Genomic DNA, 23,691 nt, shown 5'->3' with positions numbered 1-23,691 from the left:
GCGTTCGAGTCCAAGAAAGAGTTGAAATATAAGCTGGTTTAAGGTGTGTGTGTGGGGGGCGGAGAGATAGAGAGACAAAGAGGTGGGGGGGGGGGGGGGGGGGGGGGGGGGGGCGGTGTGGTTGTAGGGACAAACAAGCAGTGATAGAAGCAGATCATCAAAAGATGTCAATGACAATAGTACAATAGAACACATAGGTGTTAAAATTAAAGTTGGTGATATTATCTAAACGAATGTGCTAATTAAGAATGGATGGTAGGGCACTCAAGGTATAGCTCTAGTGGGTTTTTTTTTTATATAATGGAAATAGGTGGGAAAAGGAAAATCTTTATAACTTATTGGAAAAAAAAGGGAAGGGGGAAACAGAAAGGGGGTGGGGATGGGGGAGGGAGCTTACGACCTAAAGTTGTTGAATTCAATATTCAGTCCGGAAGGCTGTAAAGTCCCTAGTCGGAAGATGAGATGTTGTTCCTCCAGTTTGCGTTGGGCTTCACTGGAACAATGCAGCAAGCCAAGGACAGACATGTGGGCAAGAGAGCAGGGTGGAGTGTTGAAATGGCAAGCGACAGGGAGGTTTGGGTCATTCTTGCGGACAGACCGCAGGTGTTCTGCAAAGCGGTCGCCCAGTTTACGTTTGGTCTCTCCAATGTAGAGGAGACCACATTGGGAGCAACGAATGCAGTAGACTAAGTTGGGGGAAATGCAAGTGAAGTGCTGCTTCACTTGAAAGGAGTGTTTGGGTCCTTGGACGGTGAGGAGAGAGGAAGTGAAGGGGCAGGTGTTGCATCTTTTGCGTGGGCATGGGGTGGTGCCATAGGTGGGGCTTGAGGAGTAGGGGGTGATGGAGGAGTGGACCAGGGTGGCCCTACCATCCATTCTTAATTAGCACATTCGTTTAGATAATATCACCAACTTTAATTTTAACACCTATGTGTTCTATTGTACTATTGTCGTTGACATCTTTTGATGATCTGCTTCTATCACTGCTTGTTTGTCCCTACAACCACACCCCCCCCCCCCCCACCTCTTTGTCTCTCTATCTCTCCGCCCCCCACACACACACCTTAAACCAGCTTATATTTCAACTCTTTCTTGGACTCGAACGCAAGTTCTGTCGAAGGGTCATTAGGACTCAAAACGTCAACTCTTTTCTTCTCCGCCGATGCTGCCAGACCTGCTGAGTTTTTCCAGGTAATTCTGTTTTTGTTTTGGATTTCCAGCATCCGCAGTTTTTTTGTTTTTATGCCAAGAGCTTAAATTGCCACCAGTTAGAAAGTGTTGCCCAACTGACACAGCGGGTGAGAATTTACTTTAATTGGAGAGGGAACAGAACAATCTAATTAGCTCCCTTATTAACCCCACCTGCTGATAAATGACTACAGGCCCACAAGCCATTAAATTAATTACTCCTGGACGCCAGTTCTTATTTCTTAGAAATTATTCCAAGATATTTAGCAGACATCAAACTGCAAGAGGGATTTACAGGTCTAATTTCTGCTCTGAAGTGAGTCAGTTGTCCATGAATACATAAAGTAGTGCTACCTCCAGTAGACCATTCCATCTTAAAATCTGGGTAACATTCATGCTCCAGTTTTCTACCCTTTCTCCTAGATGTCCTGGTCAAAAAGTTAACAACACTCTCAGCCAACAACGAAGCTGAATGAAAACTCGGATCGTTATTAACTTTTACAGGTTCAAAGACAGTTTGATTATTCATATTTGAAGGGAGGGCAGCAGGGGCAAGGGTGGGGGGAGAAACGGACGACAGCAGGGGCAAGGGTGAGGGAGAGGGAGGAGCGGACGGAGGGGGAGGTAAGGACGGGGCAGGGGGTGGGACGGGGCCATGGAGGGCGGGACAGGGAGTAGGTGGGGCGAGGACGGGGAGGGAAACAACGGAGGGGGGGGGGGGGGTGGATGGACGGCAAGGGCAAGGGAGAGGGAGGGACAGATAGAGGGAGAGGGAAGGAGGGAGGGAAGGGAAAGGTATGGATGGCGGAGGGAGGACGGATGGTAGCAGCAAGGGGGAGTGGGGAGGAACGGGGAGGGGGGAGAGAGTGACAGCAGGGACGGACGGAGAGGGAGGGAGAGGGAGAGGGAGAGGGAGAGAGAGGGAGAGGGAGAGGGAGGGGGAGGGAGAGGGAGAGGGAGAGGGAGAGGGAGGGGGGGGAGGGAGGGGGAGGGGGGGGGAGGGAGGGGGAGGGAGGGACGGAGAGGGAGGGGGAGGGAAGGACGGAGAGGGAGGGGGGGGAGGGAGGGACGGAGAGGGAGGGGGGGGAGGGAGGGACGGAGAGGGAGGGGGAGGGACGGACGGAAAGGGAGGGGGAGGGACGGACGGAGAGGGAGGGGGAGGGACGGACGGAGACGGAGGGGGAGGGACGGACGGATGGAGAGGAAGGGGGAGGGAGGGACGGACGGAGAGGGAGGGAGGGGGAGGGAGGGACGGAGAGGGAGGGAGGGAGGGACGGAGAGAGAGGGAGGGATGGAGAGGGAGGGAGGGAGGGAGGGATGGAGAGGGAGGGAGGGAGGGAGGGATGGAGAGGGAGGGAGGGAGGGATGGAGAGGGAGGGACGGACGGAGAGGGAGGGAGGGACGGACGGACGGAGAGGGAGGGACGGACGGACGGAGAGGGAGGGACGGACGGACGGAGAGGGAGGGACGGACGGACGGAGAGGGAGGGAGGGACGGACGGAGAGGGAGGGAGGGAGGGACGGACGGAGAGGGAGGGAGGGAGGGACGGACGGAGAGGGAGGGAGGGACGAACGGACGGAGAGGGAGGGAGGGACGAACGGACGGAGAGGGAGGGACGGAGGGACGGACGGAGAGGGAGGGAGGGACGGACGGAGAGGGGAGGGACGGACGGACGGAGAGGGAGGGAGGGACGGACGGACGGAGAGGGAGGGAGGGAGGGAGGGACGGAGAGGGAGGGAGGGAGGGAGGGACGGAGAGGGAGGGAGGGAGGGAGGGACGGAGAGGGAGGGAGGGACAGACGGAGAGGGAGGGAGGGAGGGACGGACAGAGAGGGAGGGAGGGACGGACGGAGAGGAAGGGAGGGACGGACGGGGAGGGAGGGACGGACGGAGAGGGAGGGAGGGACGGACGGAGAGGGAGGGAGGGAGGGACGGACGGAGAGGGAGGGAGGGAGGGACGGAGAGGGAAGGAGGGAGAGGGAGGGAGGGAGGGACGGACGGAGAGGGAGGGAGGGAGGGACGGACGGAGAGGGAGGGAGGGAGGGACGGACGGAGAGGGAGGGAGGGACGGACGGACGGAGAGGGAGGGAGGGAGGGACGGACGGAGAGGGAGGGAGGGACGGAGAGGGAGGGAGGGACGGACGGACGGAGAGGGAGGGAGGGACGGACGGACGGACGGAGAGGGAGGGAGGGACGGACGGACGGAGAGGGAGGGAGGGACGGACGGACGGAGAGGGAGGGAGGGACGGACGGACGGAGAGGGAGGGAGGGACGGACGGACGGAGAGGGAGGGAGGGACGGACGGAGAGGGAGGGAGGGACGGAAGGAGAGGGAAGGAGGGAGGGAGAGGGAGGGAGGGAGGGAGGGACGGAGAGGGAGGGAGGGACGGACGGAGAGGGAGGGAGGGACGGATGGGGAGGGAGGGAGGGAGGGACGGACAGAGAGCAAGGGAGGGAGGCAGAGACGGACGGAGAGTGACGGAAGGAGAGACGGACGGATTGCGAGGGAGGGAGGGACGGACAGAGAGCGAGGGAGGGAGAGACAGACGGAGAGGGAGGGAGGGACGGACGGACGGAGAGGGAGGGAGGGACGGATGGAGAGGGAGGGAGGGAGGGACGGAGAGCGAGGGAGGGAGGGACGGAGAGCGAGGGAGGGAGGGAGGGACGGAGAGGGAGGGAGGGAGGGAGGGACGGAGAGGGAGGGAGGGAGGGAGGGACGGAGGGAGATAGAGGGACGGAAGGAGAGGGAGGGAGGGAGGGAGGGATGGAGAGGGAGGGAGGGAGGGATGGAGAGGGAGGGAGGGAGGGACGGAGAGGGAGGGAGGGAGGGAGGGACGGAGAGGGAGGGAGGGACGGACGGGGAGGGAGGGAGGGAGGGAGGGACGGACGGGGAGGGAGGGAGGGAGGGAGGGACGGACAGAGAGGGAGGGAGGGAGGGACGGACAGAGAGGGAGGGAGGGAGGGACGGACAGAGAGGGAGGGAGGGAGGGACGGACAGAGAGGGAGGGAGGGAGGGACGGACAGAGAGGGAGGGAGGGAGGGACGGACGGAGAGGGAGGGAGGGACGGATGGAGAGGGAGGGAGGGAGGGTCGGAGAGGGAGGGAGGGAGGGAGGGACGGAGAGAGAGGGAGGGAGGGAGGGACGGAGTGGGAGGGAGGGAGGGACGGAGAGAGGGAGGGAGGGAGAGGGAGGGAGGGACGGACAGAGAGCGAGGGAGGAAGGGAGAGACGGACGGAGAGCAAGGGAGGGAGGGACGGACGGAGAGGGAGGGTGGGACGGACGGACGGAGAGGGAGGGAGGGACGGACGGACGGAGAGGGAGGGACGGACGGACGGAGAGGGAGGGAGGGACGGACGGACGGACGGAGAGGGAGGGAGGGAGGGACGGACGGAGAGGGAGGGAGGGACGGACGGACGGAGAGGGAGAGAGGGACGGACGGACGGAGAGGGAGGGAGGGACAGACGGAGAGGGAGGGAGGGAGGGACGGACGGAGAGGGAGGGAGGGAGGGAGGGACGGAGAGGGAGGGAGGGACGGACGGAGAGGGAGGGAGGGACGGACGGAGAGGGAGGGACGGAAGGAGAGGGAGGGAGGGAGGGACGGACGGAGAGGGAGGGAGGGAGGGAGGGACGGACGGAGAGGGAGGGAAGGACGGACGGAGAGGGAGGGAGGGAGGGACGGAGAGGGAGGGAGGGAGGGACGGACGGACGGAGAGGGAGGGAGGGATGGAGAGGGAGGGAGGGACGGACGGAGAGGGAGGGACGGACGGAGAGGGAGGGAGGGACGGACGGGGAGGGAGGGAGGGACGGACGGGGAGGGAGGGAGGGACGGACGGGGAGGGAGGGAGGGACGGACGGAGAGGGAGGGAGGGACGGACGGAGAGGGAGGGAGGGAGGGACGGACGGAGAGGGAGGGAGGGAGGGAGGGACGGACGGACAGAGAGGGAGGGAGGGACGGACGGAGAGGGAGGGAGGGAGGGACGGAGAGGGAGGGAGGGACGGACGGAGAGGGAGGGAGGGAGGGACGGACGGAGAGGGAGGGAGGGAGGGACGGACGGAGAGGGAGGGAGGGAGGGACGGACGGAGAGCGAGGGAGGGAGGGACGGACGGAGAGCGAGGGAGGGAGGGAGGGAGGGACGGAGAGGGAGGGAGGGAGAGACGGACGGAGAGCGAGGGAGGGAGGGACCGAGTGCGAGGGAGGGAGGGAGGGACGGAGAGGGAGGGAGGGACGGACGGACAGAGAGGGAGGGAGGGAGGGAGGGACGGACGGAGAGGGAGGGAGGGACGGACGGAGAGGGAGGGAGGGACGGACGGACGGAGAGGGAGGGAGGGACGGACGGACGGAGAGGGAGGGATGGACGGACGGACGGAGGAGGGAGGGACGGATGGACGGAGAGGGAGGGAGGGACAGACGGACGGACGGAGAGGGAGGGAGGGAGGGAGGGAGGGACGGACGGAGAGGGAGGGAGGGACGGACGGACGGAGAGGGAGAGAGGGACGGACGGACGGAGAGGGAGGGAGGGACAGACGGAGAGGGAGGGAGGGACAGACGGAGAGGGAGGGAGGGAGGGACAGACGGAGAGGGAGGGAGGGAGGGAGGGACGGAGAGGGAGGGAGGGAGGGACGGAGAGGGAGGGAGGGACGGACGGAGAGGGAGGGACGGAAGGAGAGGGAGGGAGGGAGGGACGGACGGAGAGGGAGGGAGGGAGGGACGGACGGAGAGGGAGGGAGGGAGGGAGGGACGGAGAGGGAGGGAGGGACGGACGGAGAGGGAGGGAGGGAGGGACGGAGAGGGAGGGAGGGAGGGACGGACGGAGAGGGAGGGAGGGAGGGACGGAGAGGGAAGGAGGGAGGGACGGACGGAGAGGGAGGGAGGGACGGACGGAGAGGGATGGAGGGACGGACGGAGAGGGAGGGAGGGACGGACGGAGAGGGAGGGAGGGAGGGACGGAGAGGGAGGGAGGGAGGGACGGACGGAGAGGGAGGGAGGGACGGACAGAGAGGGAGGGACGGAGAGGGAGGGAGGGAGGGAGGGAGGGAGGGAGGGACGGAGAGGGAGGGAGGGAGGGACGGAGAGGGAGGGAGGGATGCAGAGGGAGGGACAGACAACGACAGAGAGGGAGGAGCAAGGGGGAGAGGGAGGAGCAAGGGGGAGAGGGAGGAGCAAGGGGGAGAGGGAGGAGCAAGGGGGAGAGGGAGGAGCAAGGGGGAGAGGGACAGCAGGGGCAGGGTGGAGGAAGGGCAGGGGGAGAGGGGAGGACAAGGGAGGAAGAGGGAGGATGGGATGGCAAGGGCGAGGGAGGGGGAGGGAGGGTAGGATGGCAGGGGCGAGAGGGAGGGAGGGCGGGATGGCAGGGGCAAGGGGGAGGGAGGGAGGGAGGGCGGGATGGCAGGGGCAAGGGGGAGGGAGGGTGGGATGGCAGGGGCAAGGGGGAGGGAGGGAGGGTGGGATGGCAGGGGCGAGGGGGAGGGAGGGAGGGAGGGTGGGATGGCAGGGGCGAGGGGGAGGGAGGGAGGGAGGGATGGCAGGGGAGAGGGGGAGGGAGGGTGGGATGGCAGGGGCGAGGGGGAGGGTGGGATGGCAGGGGCGAGGGGGAGGGAGGGATGGCAGGGGCGAGGGGGAGGGAGGGAGGGTGGGATGGCAGGGGCGAGGGGGAGGGAGGGAGAGGGGGAGGGGAGGGGGAGGGAGGGCAGGGGCGAGGGGGAGGGAGGGAGGGCAGGGGCGAGGGGGAGGGAGGGAGGGCAGGGGCGAGGGGGAGGGAGGGTGGGATGGCAGGAGCGAGGGAGGAGGATGATGGGGACGATAGGGCGATTGGGGTGAGGGTGGTGGATGTGAGGTGTTGTGGCCGTGGGTGCTGGGAGTGGATGAGGAGAATGAAGGGAGGGGGACATGAATGGTGGGAGACAATTACATACATTACCTAGGATATATGGCATAGAAACAGTGGGGAGGAAAGGATTACAGCGATTTCACAGGATTCGGCCAAAGGTCACTGGAGGTATCACAGTATAGATTACTAAGAAATCCAAGCTCTGATCAAACAAATTCAATTCCCCATGGTGAAAAAAAATCCTATGTTAAAGTGCACATTTAAGGGGAACAGATTTTGTTATGCATTGTCTATTTAACATTTTTTGTTACATTAATTCCAAAACTATATTCTTTTTACATTTAATCACACTTAACTTAGTAGCTAATGGACCAAAATCCTTTGAGTGAATTCATCACTTTGCAGCATTTGTTATGCCTCCTTTTTTGGCATGAGCTGCAATGTTAGTAATTTCGTTTTTGAGTCCATTGACTAAATTATTTAATGTCAAAAACAGCAAGTGCCCCAAGACTGAACCCTGAGGTACTCCACTTGTTACCATTTCTACATCAGAAAAGTTTCCATTTGTATATGCTCCCAAAAATTTTGTTTTTAAGAAAGGCTGAACAACTTTGCAGTAGTTTCACAGGCACCAGCAGCTATTCATCGTGTGTGAGCCAAGTCAGTGAGCATCAATACACAATTGGACGTGGAAGGCACTACTGATTTTATTCTCACCCAATATCCATTCATGCACTTTCCACCAGGTGAATGATCAGGAACCCTGGCTGCTTTTTTCCTTTCCCAACCCCTGGGGTGTTGAGGCCAATTCCACTATATCAAATGAGCTCAATTAACTTAGCACAGACGAGTAATCAAATCTAGGTCGAAATGTTTCCATATACTTATCCATTTAGGGCTTGGCCTAAATAGCCAAGTGGTTATGGTAATTGGTTTGTAACCCCAAGATCAAAAGTTCAAATCTCACAATGGTAAACTATAAAACAGTGTAACTTCATCTGAAACAGATGGAAACATGTTTGTACTCAAAAGAGTTACATCTTAAAGCTTGGCCTAAATAGCCAAGTGGTTATGGTACTGGGTTTGTAATCCCAAGATCAAGAGTTCAAATCTCACAATGGCAAACTATGAAACAATGTAACTTCTTCTGAAACAGATGGAAACAGGTTTGTACTGGAAAGAGTTACTCATGTTTCCCCAGCTCCCCTACAAACTTTGGGGCTCTTTACCTCAATCAGTTTTAGAGCTTGGCCTAAATAGCCAAGTGGTTATGGTACTGGGTTTGCAACCCCAAGATCAAAAGTTCAAATCTCACAATGGTAAACTATAAAACAGTGTAACTTCATCTGAAACAGATGGAAACATGTTTGTACTCAAAAGAGTTACATCTTAAAGCTTGGCCTAAATAGCCAAGTGGTTATGGTACTGGGTTTAGGCTGAAGCCTGGCTAACTTGGTAGAGCAAAAGAGTCTTAATGACAAGATCATGGGTTCAAGCCCCAACGTGAGTGGTTCTGTTTGCTTGGCCTAAATAGCCAAGTGGTTATGGTACTGGGTTTGTAACCCCAAGATCAAGAGTTCAAATCTCACAATGGCAAACTATGAAACAATGTAACTTCATCTGAAACAGATGGAAACAGGTTTACTCAAAAAAAAGAGTATCAAGAGTTCAAATCTCACAATAGCAAACTATGAAACAATGTAACTTCATCTGAATAGGAACAGATGGAAACATGTTTACTTGAAAGAGTTACATCCTTTCTGGACTCCTGGTCGGTCAGTGGCAGATGGATCCCCTACCCGAGGAGCTCAGGCCTTTCACCTGGAGCAGGACCAGCCTCCTCTACCTGGGTGTCCATCTCTGCCCCGCTGAGGAATCCTGGCCGGCAAACTGGCAGGAACTGGAGACGAAAGTCACCGCTCGCCTGCGGCGCTGGACAGGACTGCTCCGAGTGCTATCTTACCGGGGTCGAGTTCTGGTCATAAACCAGCTGATCGCCGCCATGTTGTGGTATCGGCTGGTCACTTTGACCCCTCCCCCGGACTTTGTCACAAGAATCCAGAGATTGTTAGTCGACTTCTTCTGGGACAAAAGATTGCACTGGGTCGCTGCCGAGGTTCTGAGTCTCCCGCTTAGGGAGGGTGGTCAGGCGCTAGTGTGCCTACGCACACAGGTGGCGACTTTCCGCCTTCAGACCCTGCAGCGATACCTCTACGTTGAGCCTCCTCCTAGATGGTGTGCCCTGATGACGTATTTCTTCCGTCAGGTGCACGGCCTGAATTATGACGTGCAGCTCCTGTTTATAGAACAGCTGGGCCTCGGTGGCTCCTTGCAGGCGTTGCCCGTCTTTTACCAGGACCTGATCAAAGTCTGGAAAGTGGTCGCCTCGCGACGCAGCTCTCCCCCGTCAGGAGTAGCGGCTATCGTCAGAGAGCCGCTGCTCAGGAATCCGCCCCTCCGTCCTTTTCAGTGGTTGGCGGAGAGGAGGGCTGTGGCCGCAGGGGTGACCAGGATCGGGGACGTGCTGGGTGGCGGAGGACTGGGCTGGATGCTCCCGCAGGAGTTGGCGCGACGCGCGTCTGTGAGTGTCCAGGTCGCAGCCGATGCCATCCAAGACCTGAGAACGGTCGTGCTCGGACCCGACGTTATTTTGGGTCTTGAGGTGGCCCAGGTGCGCGGTGGTCTTCCGTCTGAGCGTTCCCCTGTTCGGACGGAATTCCACATTGGCCCCAAGCCCCGAACCCTCCCTCGGGTGCTGGTGCCCCGCAATATGAGCCGCCTCGGGGACATGCCCTCTGTGCCTTTTGGCACAGCAAAGAGGGGCTTTTTGTATGGACTGCTGCTGCACACCTTCCATTTTCTCGCCCTTGTCCGTCGACCGGACACGCCCTGGCGTGCCTTGTTGCCGTCCGGCGGCGGAGGCCCTCGATGGGAGGCCCTCTACGGAGGTGTCCTCCCCCTTTCTATCGGGGACCTGGGTTGGAGGGTGTTGCATGCAGCAGTCCCTTATAATAAGAGGATGCATAGGTTCACGGACTCTCAGGACACATGCCCTTTTTGCGGTCTTGTGGAGTCCGTGGACCATGTATACATAGGGTGTTGTAGGCTGCACTCCCTTTTTAGTTATTTGAAAAACCTTTTATTGATGTTTTGTTTGCACTTCAGCCCCACGCTCCTGATCTATGGGCACCCGGTGCGGAAGGGGGTCGGGAAGGAGGAGGACCTCCTCGTGAACCTGCTCCTGGGCCTGGCCAAGTTGGCCATTAACAGGTCCAGGCAGCGGGCGATCGACGGGGGAGTCCCGCCCGATTGTTTGTCCCTCTTCCGCGGCTACGTTCGCTGCCGGATGTCCCTGGAGAAGGAGCACGCGGTGTCTGCTGGCACTCTCGAGGCCTTCCGTGCTCGGTGGGCACCGCGGGGACTGGGGTGTTTTGTTGACCCCTTTAATCACATTTTGATTTAAAGTTTGTAAGTTTCCTTTAAACTTTGTTCTTGGTTTTACAGCTGACCTGAATTAGGGGCTGTGCCTGATTTATCCCAATTTTGTTGATTTGGTTTTCATTTAAAAGATTATCAAGAGTTCAAATCTCACAATGGCAAACTATGAAACAATGTAGCTTCATCTGAAACAGATGGAAACGAGTTTGTACTCGAAAGAGTTACTGACATTTGCTCCTCAGCACGGACTACAAAATCTTCGCCCGAGCCATGTCTTCTCGGCTCGGCACCGTGCTGGACCACATGATCCACCCTGACCAGTCCTACACCGTCCCGGACCGAACCATTTATGATAACATCCATCTGGTCCGGGACATCATCCACCATTCCCAGAGGGCTGGTCTGTCGAGCGCCTTCCTGTCTCTCGATCAGGAGAAGGCGTTCGACAGGGTGGATCACGAATACTTACTCGGAACTCTGCGAGCTTTCGGGTTCGGGACGCATTTTGTCGCCCGGATCCGACTTCTGTACACCGCCGCGGAGTGTCTAGTGAAGGTTAACGGGTCCCTGATGGCGCCCCTTCGCTTTGGGAGAGGGGTACGTCAGGGCTGCCCCGTCTGGCCAGTTGTATTCTATTTGCGTGGAGCCTTTCCTGCGCCTCTTGCGGAGGAGGTTGTCGGGATTGGTTCTGCGCGGGCCGGGCATCGGGGTGGTCCTTTCGGCTTACGCCGATGACGTGCTCCTTATGTTTAGTGACCCGGCTGACCTGCGGAGGATGCGCGAGTGCCAGGAGGTCTACTCTGCCGCTTCTTCTGCCAGGATCAACTGGGGTAAATGTTCTGGACTCCTGGTCGGTCAGTGGCAGATGGATCCCCTACCCGAGGAGCTCAGGCCTTTCACCTGGAGCAGGACCAGCCTCCTCTGCCTGGGGGTCCATCTCTGCCCCGCTGAGGAATCCTGGCCGGCAAACTGGCAGGAACTGGAGACGAAAGTCACCGCTCGCCTGCGGCGCTGGACAGGACTGCTCCGAGTGCTATCTTACCGAGGTCGAGTTCTGGTCATAAACCAGCTGATCGCCGCCATGTTGTGGTATCGGCTGGTCACTTTGACCCCTCCCCCGGACTTTGTCACAAGAATCCAGAGATTGTTAGTCGACTTCTTCTGGGACAAAAGATTGCACTGGGTCGCTGCCGAGGTTCTGAGTCTCCCGCTTAGGGAGGGTGGTCAGGCGCTAGTGTGCCTACGCACACAGGTGGCGACTTTCCGCCTTCAGACCCTGCAGCGATACCTCTACGTTGAGCCTCCTCCTAGATGGTGTGCCCTGATGACGTATTTCTTCCGTCAGGTGCACGGCCTGAATTATGACGTGCAGCTCCTGTTTATAGAACAGCTGGGCCTCGGTGGCTCCTTGCAGGCGTTGCCCGTCTTTTACCAGGACCTGATCAAAGTCTGGAAAGTGGTCGCCTCGCGACGCAGCTCTCCCCCGTCAGGAGTAGCGGCTATCGTCAGAGAGCCGCTGCTCAGGAATCCGCCCCTCAGTCCTTTTCAGTGGTTGGCGGAGAGGAGGGCTGTGGCCGCAGGGGTGACCAGGATCGGGGACGTGCTGGGTGGCGGAGGACTGGGCTGGATGCTCCCGCAGGAGTTGGCGCGACGCGCGTCTGTGAGTGTCCAGGTCGCAGCCGATGCCATCCAAGACCTGAGAACGGTCGTGCTCGGACCCGACGTTATTTTGGGTCTTGAGGTGGCCCAGGTGCGCGGTGGTCTTCCGTCTGAGCGTTCCCCTGTTCGGACGGAATTCCACATTGGCCCCAAGCCCCGAACCCTCCCTCGGGTGCTGGTGCCCCGCAATATGAGCCGCCTCGGGGACATGCCCTCTGTGCCTTTTGGCACGGCAAAGAGGGGCTTTTTGTATGGACTGCTGCTGCACACCTTCCATTTTCTTGCCCTTGTCCGTCGACCGGACATGCCCTGGCGTGCCTTGTTGCCGTCCGGCGGCGGAGGCCCTCGATGGGAGGCCCTCTACGGAGGTGTCCTCCCCCTTTCTATCGGGGACCTGGGTTGGAGGGTGTTGCATGCAGCAGTCCCTTATAATAAGAGGATGCATAGGTTCACGGACTCTCAGGACACGTGCCCTTTTTGCGGTCTTGTGGAGTCCGTGGACCATGTATACATAGGGTGTTGTAGGCTGCACTCCCTTTTTAGTTATTTGAAAAACCTTTTATTGATGTTTTGTTTGCACTTCAGCCCCACGCTCCTGATCTATGGGCACCTGGTGCGGAAGGGAGTCGGGAAGGAGGAGGACCTCCTCGTGAACCTGCTCCTGGGCCTGGCCAAGTTGGCCATTAACAGGTCCAGGCAGCGGGCGATCGACGGGGGAGCCCCGCCCGATTGTTTGTCCCTCTTCCGCGGCTACGTTCGCTGCCGGATGTCCCTGGAGAGGGAGCACGCGGTGTCTGCTGGCACTCTCGAGGCCTTCCGTGCTCGGTGGGCACCGCGGGGACTGGGGTGTTTTGTTGACCCCTTTAATCACATTTTGATTTAAAGTTTGTAAGTTTCCTTTAAACTTTGTTCTTGGTTTTACAGCTGACCTGAATTAGGGGCTGTGCCTGATTTATCCCAATTTTGTTGATTTGGTTTTCATTTAAAAGATTATCAAGAGTTCAAATCTCACAATGGCAAACTATGAAACAATGTAACTTCATCTGAAACAGATGGAAACAGGTTTACTCAAAAGAGTATCAAGAGTTCAAATCTCCCAATGGCAAAACTATGAACCAATGTAACTTCATCTGAAATAGATGGAAACGGGTTTGTACTCAAAAGAGTTACTTATCCGTTTAGGCTTGGCCTAAATAGCCAAGTGGTTATGGTACTGGGTTTGTAACCCCAAGATCAAGAGTTCAAATCTCACAATGGCAAACTATGAAACAATGTAACTTCATCTGAAACAGATAGAAATGGATTTGTACTCAAAAGAGTTACTTATCCATTTATTTCCTGTGTTTAAGCCAATGATATATTCAGCAACATACTTAATCTCATTACTTAGTCATCAGTTATCGATGTAAAACCTTAAAGATTTTCTGATAAATCCAAGCATACAGCTATTGCATTTCCCCAGTCCAGCATATCAATAATGTCTTCAAAAAGCTCTGAGTTATTAATGAAACATCTCATGCACAATAGAGGGGGGAAGAATCTACCTAGTTAGAGTTCCCATTTCTGATAACCATCCAAGGACCTTATGCCTCCCTTCTATTACAGTTTGTTTTCTTTCCAAACCAAACAAGACATCTCTTCTTTTAAAATAATATATCATTCCATGACATGACATTCCATTCCATGACATTCCATTCCATGACATGAGTGAACACAAATTACTATAAGTGTGTTGGGTTTGTTTCTGCAGATGACAAGCAGATTTAACTAGGCTCTTCCCACAGGAGTGAGTCATTCATCGCCATACTCCCACAGCTCCAAGTATAGAACTAGTGAAATTACAGGGCACTTGCACTAAAACTTGATTGTATACCGTTCATGAGTGAAGTTGAACAATGTTTGGGAGAGGGGTGCTATTATATATTAAAAGTCAGGAGCCATGCTGAATATTTAAAGTACATCTCATTTTTATTTTATCTACTAAACACAGTTTTAATGCTGAGTTACAACCAGTTGCAAATTATCAACTTGCCTGCAGTTACAAATCTTGGACAGCAATATTAGCCTAAGCACGTTAACAGTAAAATGTAAAGAGTCTGCAGAAAGCAAATCTTACTCTTATCTTGGCACTTTAGGTAAATGTCTACACATGAATCATTTGTAAACACCAGCCTTTCAGAAGTTTGATGGTCTCAATTGGTTTTAGAATGATATGGTGGACAATTCATTCCAGTTTAAACTAATGAGGATCCAGTTTAAGTCAAGGTGTAATGGAAGAAAGCTCAGAACTGTTCCAGCAACTTGCACGATAACGTAGACAAAGATAAAAGACAACTCTAAAGTGAACAGTTTACCTTCTTAAAATGACAATTCTATTGCCTGAAGTCTAAAAATCTGATTAAAATTAATTTTCAAATGTCAGTAATTTCTAGCTAAAATAAAGCTTTTATTAAGAAAGGTTTGAAAAGTTATAAACTCTTTCTCTACATTTATTCAAACAAAATGATAGCTGTGATAAATTTCCTTAGCAAGTTCAACACATTTCTCAGATTGGCCTTGCAGGGATAATATTGCAAGTCATTTTTGTTAATTAATAAAAACCATTTACTCTTTGCTTAACAATTGAGAGTGCCAAAAGCTTTACCCTTTCACATTTCCTCAGCAATCTACAGAGGCTTTACAAAAATTTTTTATGCATTCTTTGAAGATTCTGTAACAAACCAGACTTTTTTTAAATTAAAAATTTGCAAACCTCTCTTCTCCCCTCTTCGGGTGCAGTATCATGGGTAGCTGTGGCCCGGATGGCCACTATTTATGTGCCCCAATAATAAGTTAACAGAAGGTGGAGGATAACAACTAAGGCTATTCCTTGTTATTGTTGCTGTGGGTAGTGGGGGAAAATAAATCCCAATATGTCCTCATCCAAGATTATGTAAGTGCCATTGAGAATCATTAGGAGTGGGAACTCTGTCCAATTTTCCCATCATTAAGCCAGGGATGCAGGAGACCACCTTAACTGAGGTCAGCTAACTAAGCGCAAACTGTGAAGTCTGTATGGCTGAGCTACCAACTGGATGGGTGAGTTGGTGGCTTAGTGGTATTGACTGGATTATTATTCCAGAGACCAGGGGTAATGCTCTATGGACCTGGGTTCGAATCCCCACCATGGCAGATAGTGAAATTTGAATTTAATAAAAATAACCTGGAATTAAAAGTCTGATGACCATGAAACCACTGCCGGTGGTTGGTTCACTATTGTCCTTTAGGGGAGGATGACTTTAGGGAAGGAAATCTGCCATCCTTACCTGGTCTGACCTACGTGTGACTCCAGACCCACAGTAATGTGGTTGACTGCTAAGTGCCCCCTGAACAAGGACAATTAGAGATGAGCAAATAAATGCTGACCTAGCCAGCAATGCCCACATCCCATGAACAAATAAATATTAAAAAAAATGTACTGAGCATTTCAATACATATCTCTAAATACAGCAAGTTCAAGTGAACAGAGCACCTCATTTGACTATCCTGTAAGCCATTTCCCCCAACAACCCAATTAACAAGACACAGTATCAGTGGTTAACATGATTTCTGGCAGAATAATTTCCAATGGACTCAAACAAAACTACATTTGTTGTGTGGTAATATTAGGGTAGAAGTCCATCATGGCCCATTTTTCGTATTAATGAATTTCCCCTGGATGCCTGCTGCTTTGACTTAATCAATCAGTCAGCATTTGCCCCAAATTAGGAGGTTAAAAAATACATTTTGCTGTATTTTCATTGGATGCTATTCCTCATTGTGTTTGCTTCATGCAAAGAAAGCAGATTTATTTCTGCAAACAATGCTGCACTGACGAAAAGACCAGTGGCACGCACAGGAGGAGAATGTCTATGTATTCAATCCAATTATCTACACACTGCAACACTGATCAGGGACTGCATTTAAAAAGGGCAATGGTTAGAAGAATTAAATTACAAGGAAATCAGTGCTACAGCCCCTCAGAACCTCTTGTTGGACATCAACAAAACACATGGGCTTCACTTTCAGCTGAACAGAACACTGGATTTGGGGAAGTATCTCTTCAACAAAAGAATAATAAATCTTTGAAAGATCTATGGTGTAAAATTCACAAGTAATCAAACACATTGGGAATAAACGCAAGACAAATCTGACCAATCTTTGTTTGGATACATGCAAAGGCACACAAAGACACTTGCCCTACCTTAAGAATCAACTCAAATTTTATATTTATTAGCTAGGTTCAAACAATTATGTAGAATAACCTGAAAGGCTCTTTAAATACCATCTCTATAATAAATCAAGTAAATTAAAATGTTTATGAATTAGATTAGGAGATAAAAAATAATGAAGCTATAGCTGAAACTTCTGCATAGAACTTAGCATTTTCACCGAAGACAATATTTTCCAAATAATTAACGTTTGCTACCCAAGGTAAATTTTCTGGCAAGACAATAATTCCATATCATGTTGGAGTAGTCTCTCTAATCTTCAAAAATGTTCAGTTGGTTAATGTACGCTTTGTTCATGATACCAATTATTACTGACGCCTCTATTTAAAATGTATGGATGTTCAATCCCAATCTAAACAGTCTGATTATTTTAGGGTTTGGCAAGTATCATATTTCTTAGACAAATAAGGAGTGCGTGAACCAAAATCTAGAACCTGTCATCTTAACATTTTAATAAACATATTTTGAGATCTTACTGACACAAATAATATGCAACACTTGAACGGAACATCAAACAGACTAAACATTGCCAGACCAAGATTCATAGGCTAGTGACATCAGTTCATGGCAGTGAGATTGTGGAAGGGAAGTTGTTAAAAAGGGTGTAGGATTTCCCTTTATCCTTCTGCCTTCTGCAAATGAACAACAGTCGGAGTGACTCGGGCGAATTTGCACTTTACACATTCACCATTACATTTTGTGAACACCTACAGTCCTAGCTGGCTGTTTTATTGCAGTTCAGGTGGAGAGTAAAGATTATGAATTTTGGAGATTGGGGCAGTGAATGAAAGCCATAACATAAACCTAGTTTATCCTATGACATGATTAAACCAAATCAGGCACACATCCAGCTCATTGTAAAGTTAATAACATACTGCAGCACAGAACAGAGGCAAGCAAAAACGCAGATTTTTCAAGCCTAGTATAAAAATTACAGAATGTTGAAAGTAGGCTTTAAAAGTAGTTGAAAGTAGTAGGATGCTATTTATTGAAAAGTCTAACAGAACTTCATTACAACTGTAAATGAACTGTTCTTTACTTTGTCCCAACATACTTTTGATCGCAGAATGTTAAGATTTTTGCATAACAGTTTCAAACCAGTTCTGCCTCCACAATGTCCATAGCATTTTCTTCCAGCGTGTAGCCAAGTGATCATCTGTCAAAATATAGTCCAAAACCTTGATCTGTTCTGAAATGGTAGATTACTGCATTGCAGTATTTTTCTGTTTTTGCCAGCTCTTTTCCCGCAGGTTCAACTCAGCCTCCGTGAAGGAAGCTGGTCCCCAATTAGTGATCAGCTGAGGGCCCTTTGAACCTAGAAGAGTTAAGAAACAAACAATCAATAGGTACAGGACAAGGATGACTTGTTGAGTTAAATAATGGAGTAGTAACTACATTGTATTTCTTTGAAGCATAGAATGATGGAACAGTTAACAGATCAACATTTTGCATAATTTTATCAAGAATATTGTCTTTAATTTTCTTTCCCTTGGATTCTGTGCCTTCTAACAGCTGCTCTACAACTCCTTGTTTGGAGTCTACTTGGTCTTAGCTACCCAGAACCAAAATAGTTCATGTTGTTCATGCAAGATAAAATTGCTATATAGTAATATTTTGCATTATATATAAAAGAAAAAAAGATTTTTTTTATTCATTCATGGGATGTGAGAATCATTGGCAAAGCCAGCACTTATTGTCTATCCCCAGTAGTCCGAGAGGGTGGTGGTGATCTGCCTTCTTGAACCACTGTAGTCTGTAATGAAGGTGCACTACAGTGCTGTTATCTAGGGAGTTCCAGGATTCTGAAGGAACAGCGATGTATTTCCAAGTCAGGATGACGTGCAACTTGGAGGAGGAACTTGCAGACACAATGGGCCACACAGCCTCCTTCTGGGCTGTAAAATTTCTGTGATTCTGTGACTCCCTTGATTCTGTTCCCATGTGCTTGCTGCCTTTATCCTTCTAGGTAGTAGAGGTTAAGGGTGCGGAATGTGCTGTTGATGCCTTGGAAAATTGTTTCAGTGTATCTTGTAGATAAAACACACCACTGCCATTCTGTGCCTGTGGTGGAGGAAGGTAATGCTTAAGTCGGTGGATGGGCTGCCAATCAAGCAGGCTGCTTTGTCGTGGATGACCGAGTTTGTTGTTGTTGTTGGAGCTGCACTTATCCATGCAAGTAGAGAGTATTCCATTACACTCCAGGCTTGTGTCTTATAGTCTGGGGACAGGCTTTTTGAAGTCAGGAGATGAGTTATTCACCTCAGAATTCCAAGCCTCTGATCTGTTGTTGTAGCCACAGCACTGTATTAAGATGGCTGGTTCAGTTAAGTTCCTAGGAGGTCACCGAGTTGGATCATCCACTCAGCACTTCTCACTGAAGATGTGTGCAAATGCTTCAGCCTCGTCTTTTGCACTAATGTGCTGGATTTCCCCATCATTGAGTACGGGGATCTTTGTGGAGCCTCCTCCACCGTTGTTTAATTCTCCACCATCATTCAGGACTGTAGAGCTTTGATCTGATCCACTGGTTACAGGATTGCTCAGTTTTGTCTACAGCATGCTGTTTCTGCTGTTTAGCAAACACGGAGTGGAATACAATTCTGCTGCATATGGCCCACAGTGCTTCATGAATATCCAGTGTTGAGATGCTAGATCTGTACTGAATCTAATCCAATAAGTGCCGTGGTGCTGCCACACAACACGATTGACAATATCCTCTGCATAAATACAGAACTTAATCTTCACAAGTTCTGTGAGGGGGTGACTCCTACCATTAACATGGACAGATGCATCTGCGACAGGTAGACTGGTGAGGGTGAGGTCAAGTAGGTTTTTTCCCTTGTTAGTTCTCTCACCACCTGCTGCAGGCCTAGTCTGACAGATATGTCCTTCAGAATTCGGCTATCTCAGTCAGTAGTGGTCTGACCAAGCCACTCTTGGTGATGGGCATTGAAGTTCCCCACCCAGCGTACATTCTGTGCCCTGGCTACCTTCAGTGCTTCTTCCAAGTGGCGTTCAGCATGGAAGAGTACTGATTTATCAGCAGATGAGTAGGTAGGAATCAACAGGAGGTTTCCTTGCCCCTGTTTGACCTGTTGCCACATGAGATCATGGAGTTTGGAGTCAATGGCAAGGACTCCCAGGACCACACCTGCCTGACCGTAAACCACTGTGCTGCCACCTCTGATGGGTTTGTCCTACCTGTGGGACAGGACATGAACAAGACTGTTGATCGAGGAGTCTGGCATATTAGATGGAATGCAGACTTCTGATAGTATAACCGTGTTATGTTGTTGCTTAACTAGTCCACACAACAGTTCTCCCAATTTTGGCACAAGTTCCCAGATGTTAGTGAGGCGGGCTTTCCACAATTAACTAGGCTGGGCATGCCTTTGACGTACCTGAATCTAATGCCTAGGTCATTGCCATCTGCTCCATCTTATTTTATTCTTCTTGGACTTCTCCATAGCGGATTGATAGAACTGAGTAGCTTGCTAGGCCATTTCAGAAGGCAGTTAAGAATTCAAATTCGTATGACAACAGTGAATCAACAACAAAACCTTTTTTTAAAATAGTGATTTCTATAAAATGCCAGCAAATGTAGCTCAGCCACAGTATGCAGTAAAAATTAAATCAATACAGTTTAATGCATCTAAGCCAATGACCATTCTGGCAATTAATTCCACAAATCCAAAATTTTGCATACTGGCGACCTACAAATGCTTTAAATCTGGTTATGATCAGTTCCTTGAAGGTGCACTTTGAGGGAAGAAAATAGAACAGATAAGAGACAGTACATTAACATTTCATATTGGATAAATCTTCAGAAAAAACTTTCCCCAACAAGTCTTCCAGTTTGTCATCCAAAACAATGGGTAATGAGTAGATGATTAAAAGAAAAATACTACTGTGCCCTTGTCTATTTTAAGTATAAAAATAATCATGAAGTTGCAGCTCATGAATAATGTTTTAAAGGAAGAAATAAGACTGCAATCTTTCTTTGATGTTTCCTCACTCTGTGCAACAATACAGCAACAAGGACCTACAGTGACTGCTGTCTTCATTTCATTGAATCAATAACCAGCAACTAATTTTTTTAAACCAGGTTTGTTATTCACTTCCAGATATAATCACAAAAGAACAAATATTAACCTCTTCACCACCATTTCCAACTTGATAGCTCCATATTTGGTTACTGGTTATGTTTGCAAAAGGCATTATGGCTACAAGATGATTTTGAACGATAATTATTTCAGTTTTCCTACCTGGTTCTATAAGTCGCAGCAATCCTTCATGTTGAGCCACCTTGGCCTTCCAGTTCTTTGTCTTGTTAGCTGCCAACTCTAATTTTTTTGCCACTTCCTGATACAAAATTATAAAGAGTTGAAACAGTTTGTTGCAATATTCTAAACATAAAGCTTCAATTACTACTTTTTCCTCCTAATTTTCTTCCCATCTCTTTCTCTCCTGAAAATTTCAATTCTTGTTGGGTGAAGGTTGAACAGGCGTTGAGCAATGCTTATAATTCCCCCCTTATGGGATTATTATGTATGAGTCTTGACAACCAATGTTGGTGGACCTTTATTTTTTTTTGAATTTAGCAATTCCCACGCTCCTAGTTCAAGGATAGATTTAACATGGGACCTTGGAGGCTACATCATATTCCAGGATCATAGAAAAGGAAGGTTGTAGACGGGGCAAATATTTGCAAGGGGGAAAGAGGGCTGAAGGGTGAGTTACAAACTAGGAGCTCATTTAGCCTTCTATGCCTAAACTGGTTATTCACTAGAGCAATCCAAAACTAATCCCATTAAATGGCTCTCTCACCATTGATTTTCTACCATCATCGGCTTCAAATATTCATCCAATTTTCTTTTAAGCTGAACAAGGGTTTCTAATTCACTTCCACCTGCAGGTTCCCCTTCAAGCCACAAAGCCACAGACCATCTTGACTTGGAACAATATCATTGTTCCTGGGAACTCTCTTCCTAACAACACTGTAGGTGTACCTACACCAGATGAGCTGCAGTTCAAGGTGGTGGTTCACCACCACCATCCTAAGGGGAATTATGGATGGGCAACAGTGAAGGTAGCCAATGTGGAGTCAGGAAGTGAGTTCAAAGAAGTATTGTTTATCACCAGTCCTCTTCAATGCCTATGCGGAAGCGATGTTTAAAGAAGTGCTTGAAGACACGGGATCTGGCATTAAGATTGTGTGTGTGTGTGTGTGTGTGTGTGTGTGTGTGTGTGTGTGTGTGTGTGGGGGGGGGGTGGTGGGGAAGAGTGGTGAATGGTGACATCAGTTATATTTACAAATGACAAAGCATTTGCAGCAAGCACAGAAAAAGCTTACAAGAACTAGTAGATAGACTAGTAACCGCAGCCAAAGTGATACATATCTCAAAATCACCAAGAAATATTCATATATTCATGGAAGAAAGAGAACCAGAACAGTTGCAAGAATTCAATCATTTGGGAAGCACAATATCTATAGGTGGAAGATGCAACAAAGAAATATGAACAAGGATAGCAATGAGAATGGCCAGATTTGGTTAGAAGATAAAGCAGCTGACTAAACAAGAAGAGAAAGCAGCTGACCTAACAAGATGTGACTCGTAAAGAGCTTGATTTGGAGTGTTGTTTTGTATGGTTGAGAGAATAGGACCTAATGTAAAGAGACCAACTTGCTTTTTTTGTGAATATCTAGTGTTTAATATAAGATAAATGGAAAAGCCTGGTTAAGAAACTGATAAACAATGCCAATATAAAGGCAAATTACACAAGCCTAGGCTTAATTAACTTGTATTTATCTTACAAGGTTAGATTTGATAGTGAGCAACGGGTGACCCATTTCGTGACCTCTTGGTAGAGCAAGGTTGTCTATGGTTATCACCATAAAAGAAGTTAAAAGATAGCAATTCTAGGAAAAAGGGTCTTAACCTCCATGAAAGATAGACATTATCTTTAATGGTTACAGAAACAAAGAGTTGCATTGAAGGTAAAACTAATTAGTTGCATTTCTGTTCGAATATCCCAAAGCATGCCATGTTGTCATGGTGATGGGCTTTGGGAAGATTCTTTTGTTTAATTGTCAGATTTCACTCACAGAAGGCAGTTGTAGTTTTGATTTAGTGTAGTTTGAAATTCATGAGGGGAAAATCAGCTGGAAGATTTGTCCAGCCTGTAGCTAGAGGAACAAATCTACAGCGGTCCCCACAGAGCCTTGTGGCCAAAAGCAGTCAGTCAGCTTGGAACGGGCAGAATGAAAGCATCTGCCAGGAGCTGGGAATCCATTGTGGGTTCAGCAGCAGTACAGAAGCTGTTGAAGCACAGAGGTCCATTAAGAACCAGACAATGTTCCTGATATTTAAATCCCTAAGCAAGAAGGCAGTGAAGCCCACGCTTGAATTGGAAGAGTCCACAGTAGTGAAGTCTGTAAAAAAAAATTGGAGAATAATGAAAAGCTAATGGAATGTTCCCCATAAATTCTGTACCTTGGAGAAAGCTGGATTACAGAGGAGAGTTGAAGTAAATACCGGAGGGCTGAGACATCCATTTGGGCTGGTCCTTAAAGAAGATTCTTATAATGTATAAAAGAACTCTTGGGGAGAAGTAAAAAGTAGAACTGAGTTTATAGAGGAAGTCTTTGTAAACTATGGTATTGTATTGCTTGCTTTATTTTTTTCTTATTCTATAAAATTTGTTTTTGTTTAAAAACATGAAATCTTGTGGTGTTGTTGTGTCAGTTCAGATTTCTCTGGGTGTTAGATTTCCCTTTAAATGTTAATGTTCTTGAGCAGGATTGTAACACTTTGAAACGTGGTTTTGGAGGACAATGGAAAGGAAAAGCTGGACAGGAAAAGTAACACATTTGGCACATCTTAAAAGAGACAGATTAGTAAGAGACATTATGGGGGGACAATTTCAAGGAAAAAGAGGAAGAGAAAAGAGGAAAATACTAATGCAGGATAGCTTGAAAATTGAAAGAAACTATTGAAAAATGAGAAGACTGGCACTGGACAGAGAGACATGAAGAAGACTATGAGCCATAGACCTGCATTTGGGTAGAAAACATACGATGATGATGATGGATGGGGAACAAATGCTGGGCTTGCCAGCAATGCTCACATCCTATTAATAAAGAAAAAAAATTCAACTAATCTCCATGGCACAACATTCCCTTCTCTAAGATCTCTGCATGTACATAGATTACTCCTAAGAAAAAAAAATTTCTTTGCTATCAGTGGAGATTTAAGTTGATGCTTCCTGGATACTGATGCCCAAACCAGTCCCTAGTTACTCATTTTATCAATGCCCCTTATACTTCTT

At 50.0% G+C, this 23,691-nt stretch overlaps 1 protein-coding gene across 2 annotated transcripts in view; it reads right to left on the bottom strand.

Moving 5' to 3' along the window:
- Positions 1-14,055: 14,055 nt before the first annotated feature.
- Positions 14,056-23,691, bottom strand: part of swap70b (switching B cell complex subunit SWAP70b) — a 150,226-nt gene continuing 140,590 nt past the window's right edge. For both annotated transcript variants that reach the window (XM_041197672.1, XM_041197673.1), the window contains 2 exons: positions 20,628-20,724; positions 14,056-17,677 (listed from right to left, as the gene is read on the bottom strand). In XM_041197672.1, the coding sequence (XP_041053606.1) occupies positions 17,565-17,677; positions 20,628-20,724 (210 nt within the window). In that variant the 3' untranslated portion in view covers positions 14,056-17,564. The remainder of the gene's footprint in view (positions 17,678-20,627; positions 20,725-23,691) is intronic.

This window comes from Carcharodon carcharias, chromosome 10 (genome assembly GCF_017639515.1).
Source record: "Carcharodon carcharias isolate sCarCar2 chromosome 10, sCarCar2.pri, whole genome shotgun sequence".
In the NCBI taxonomy this organism is placed as follows: Eukaryota; Metazoa; Chordata; class Chondrichthyes; order Lamniformes; family Lamnidae; genus Carcharodon; species Carcharodon carcharias.
The sequence above is the reverse complement of the archived record's forward strand: the minus strand, read 5'-3'. Positions and strand labels throughout refer to the sequence as shown.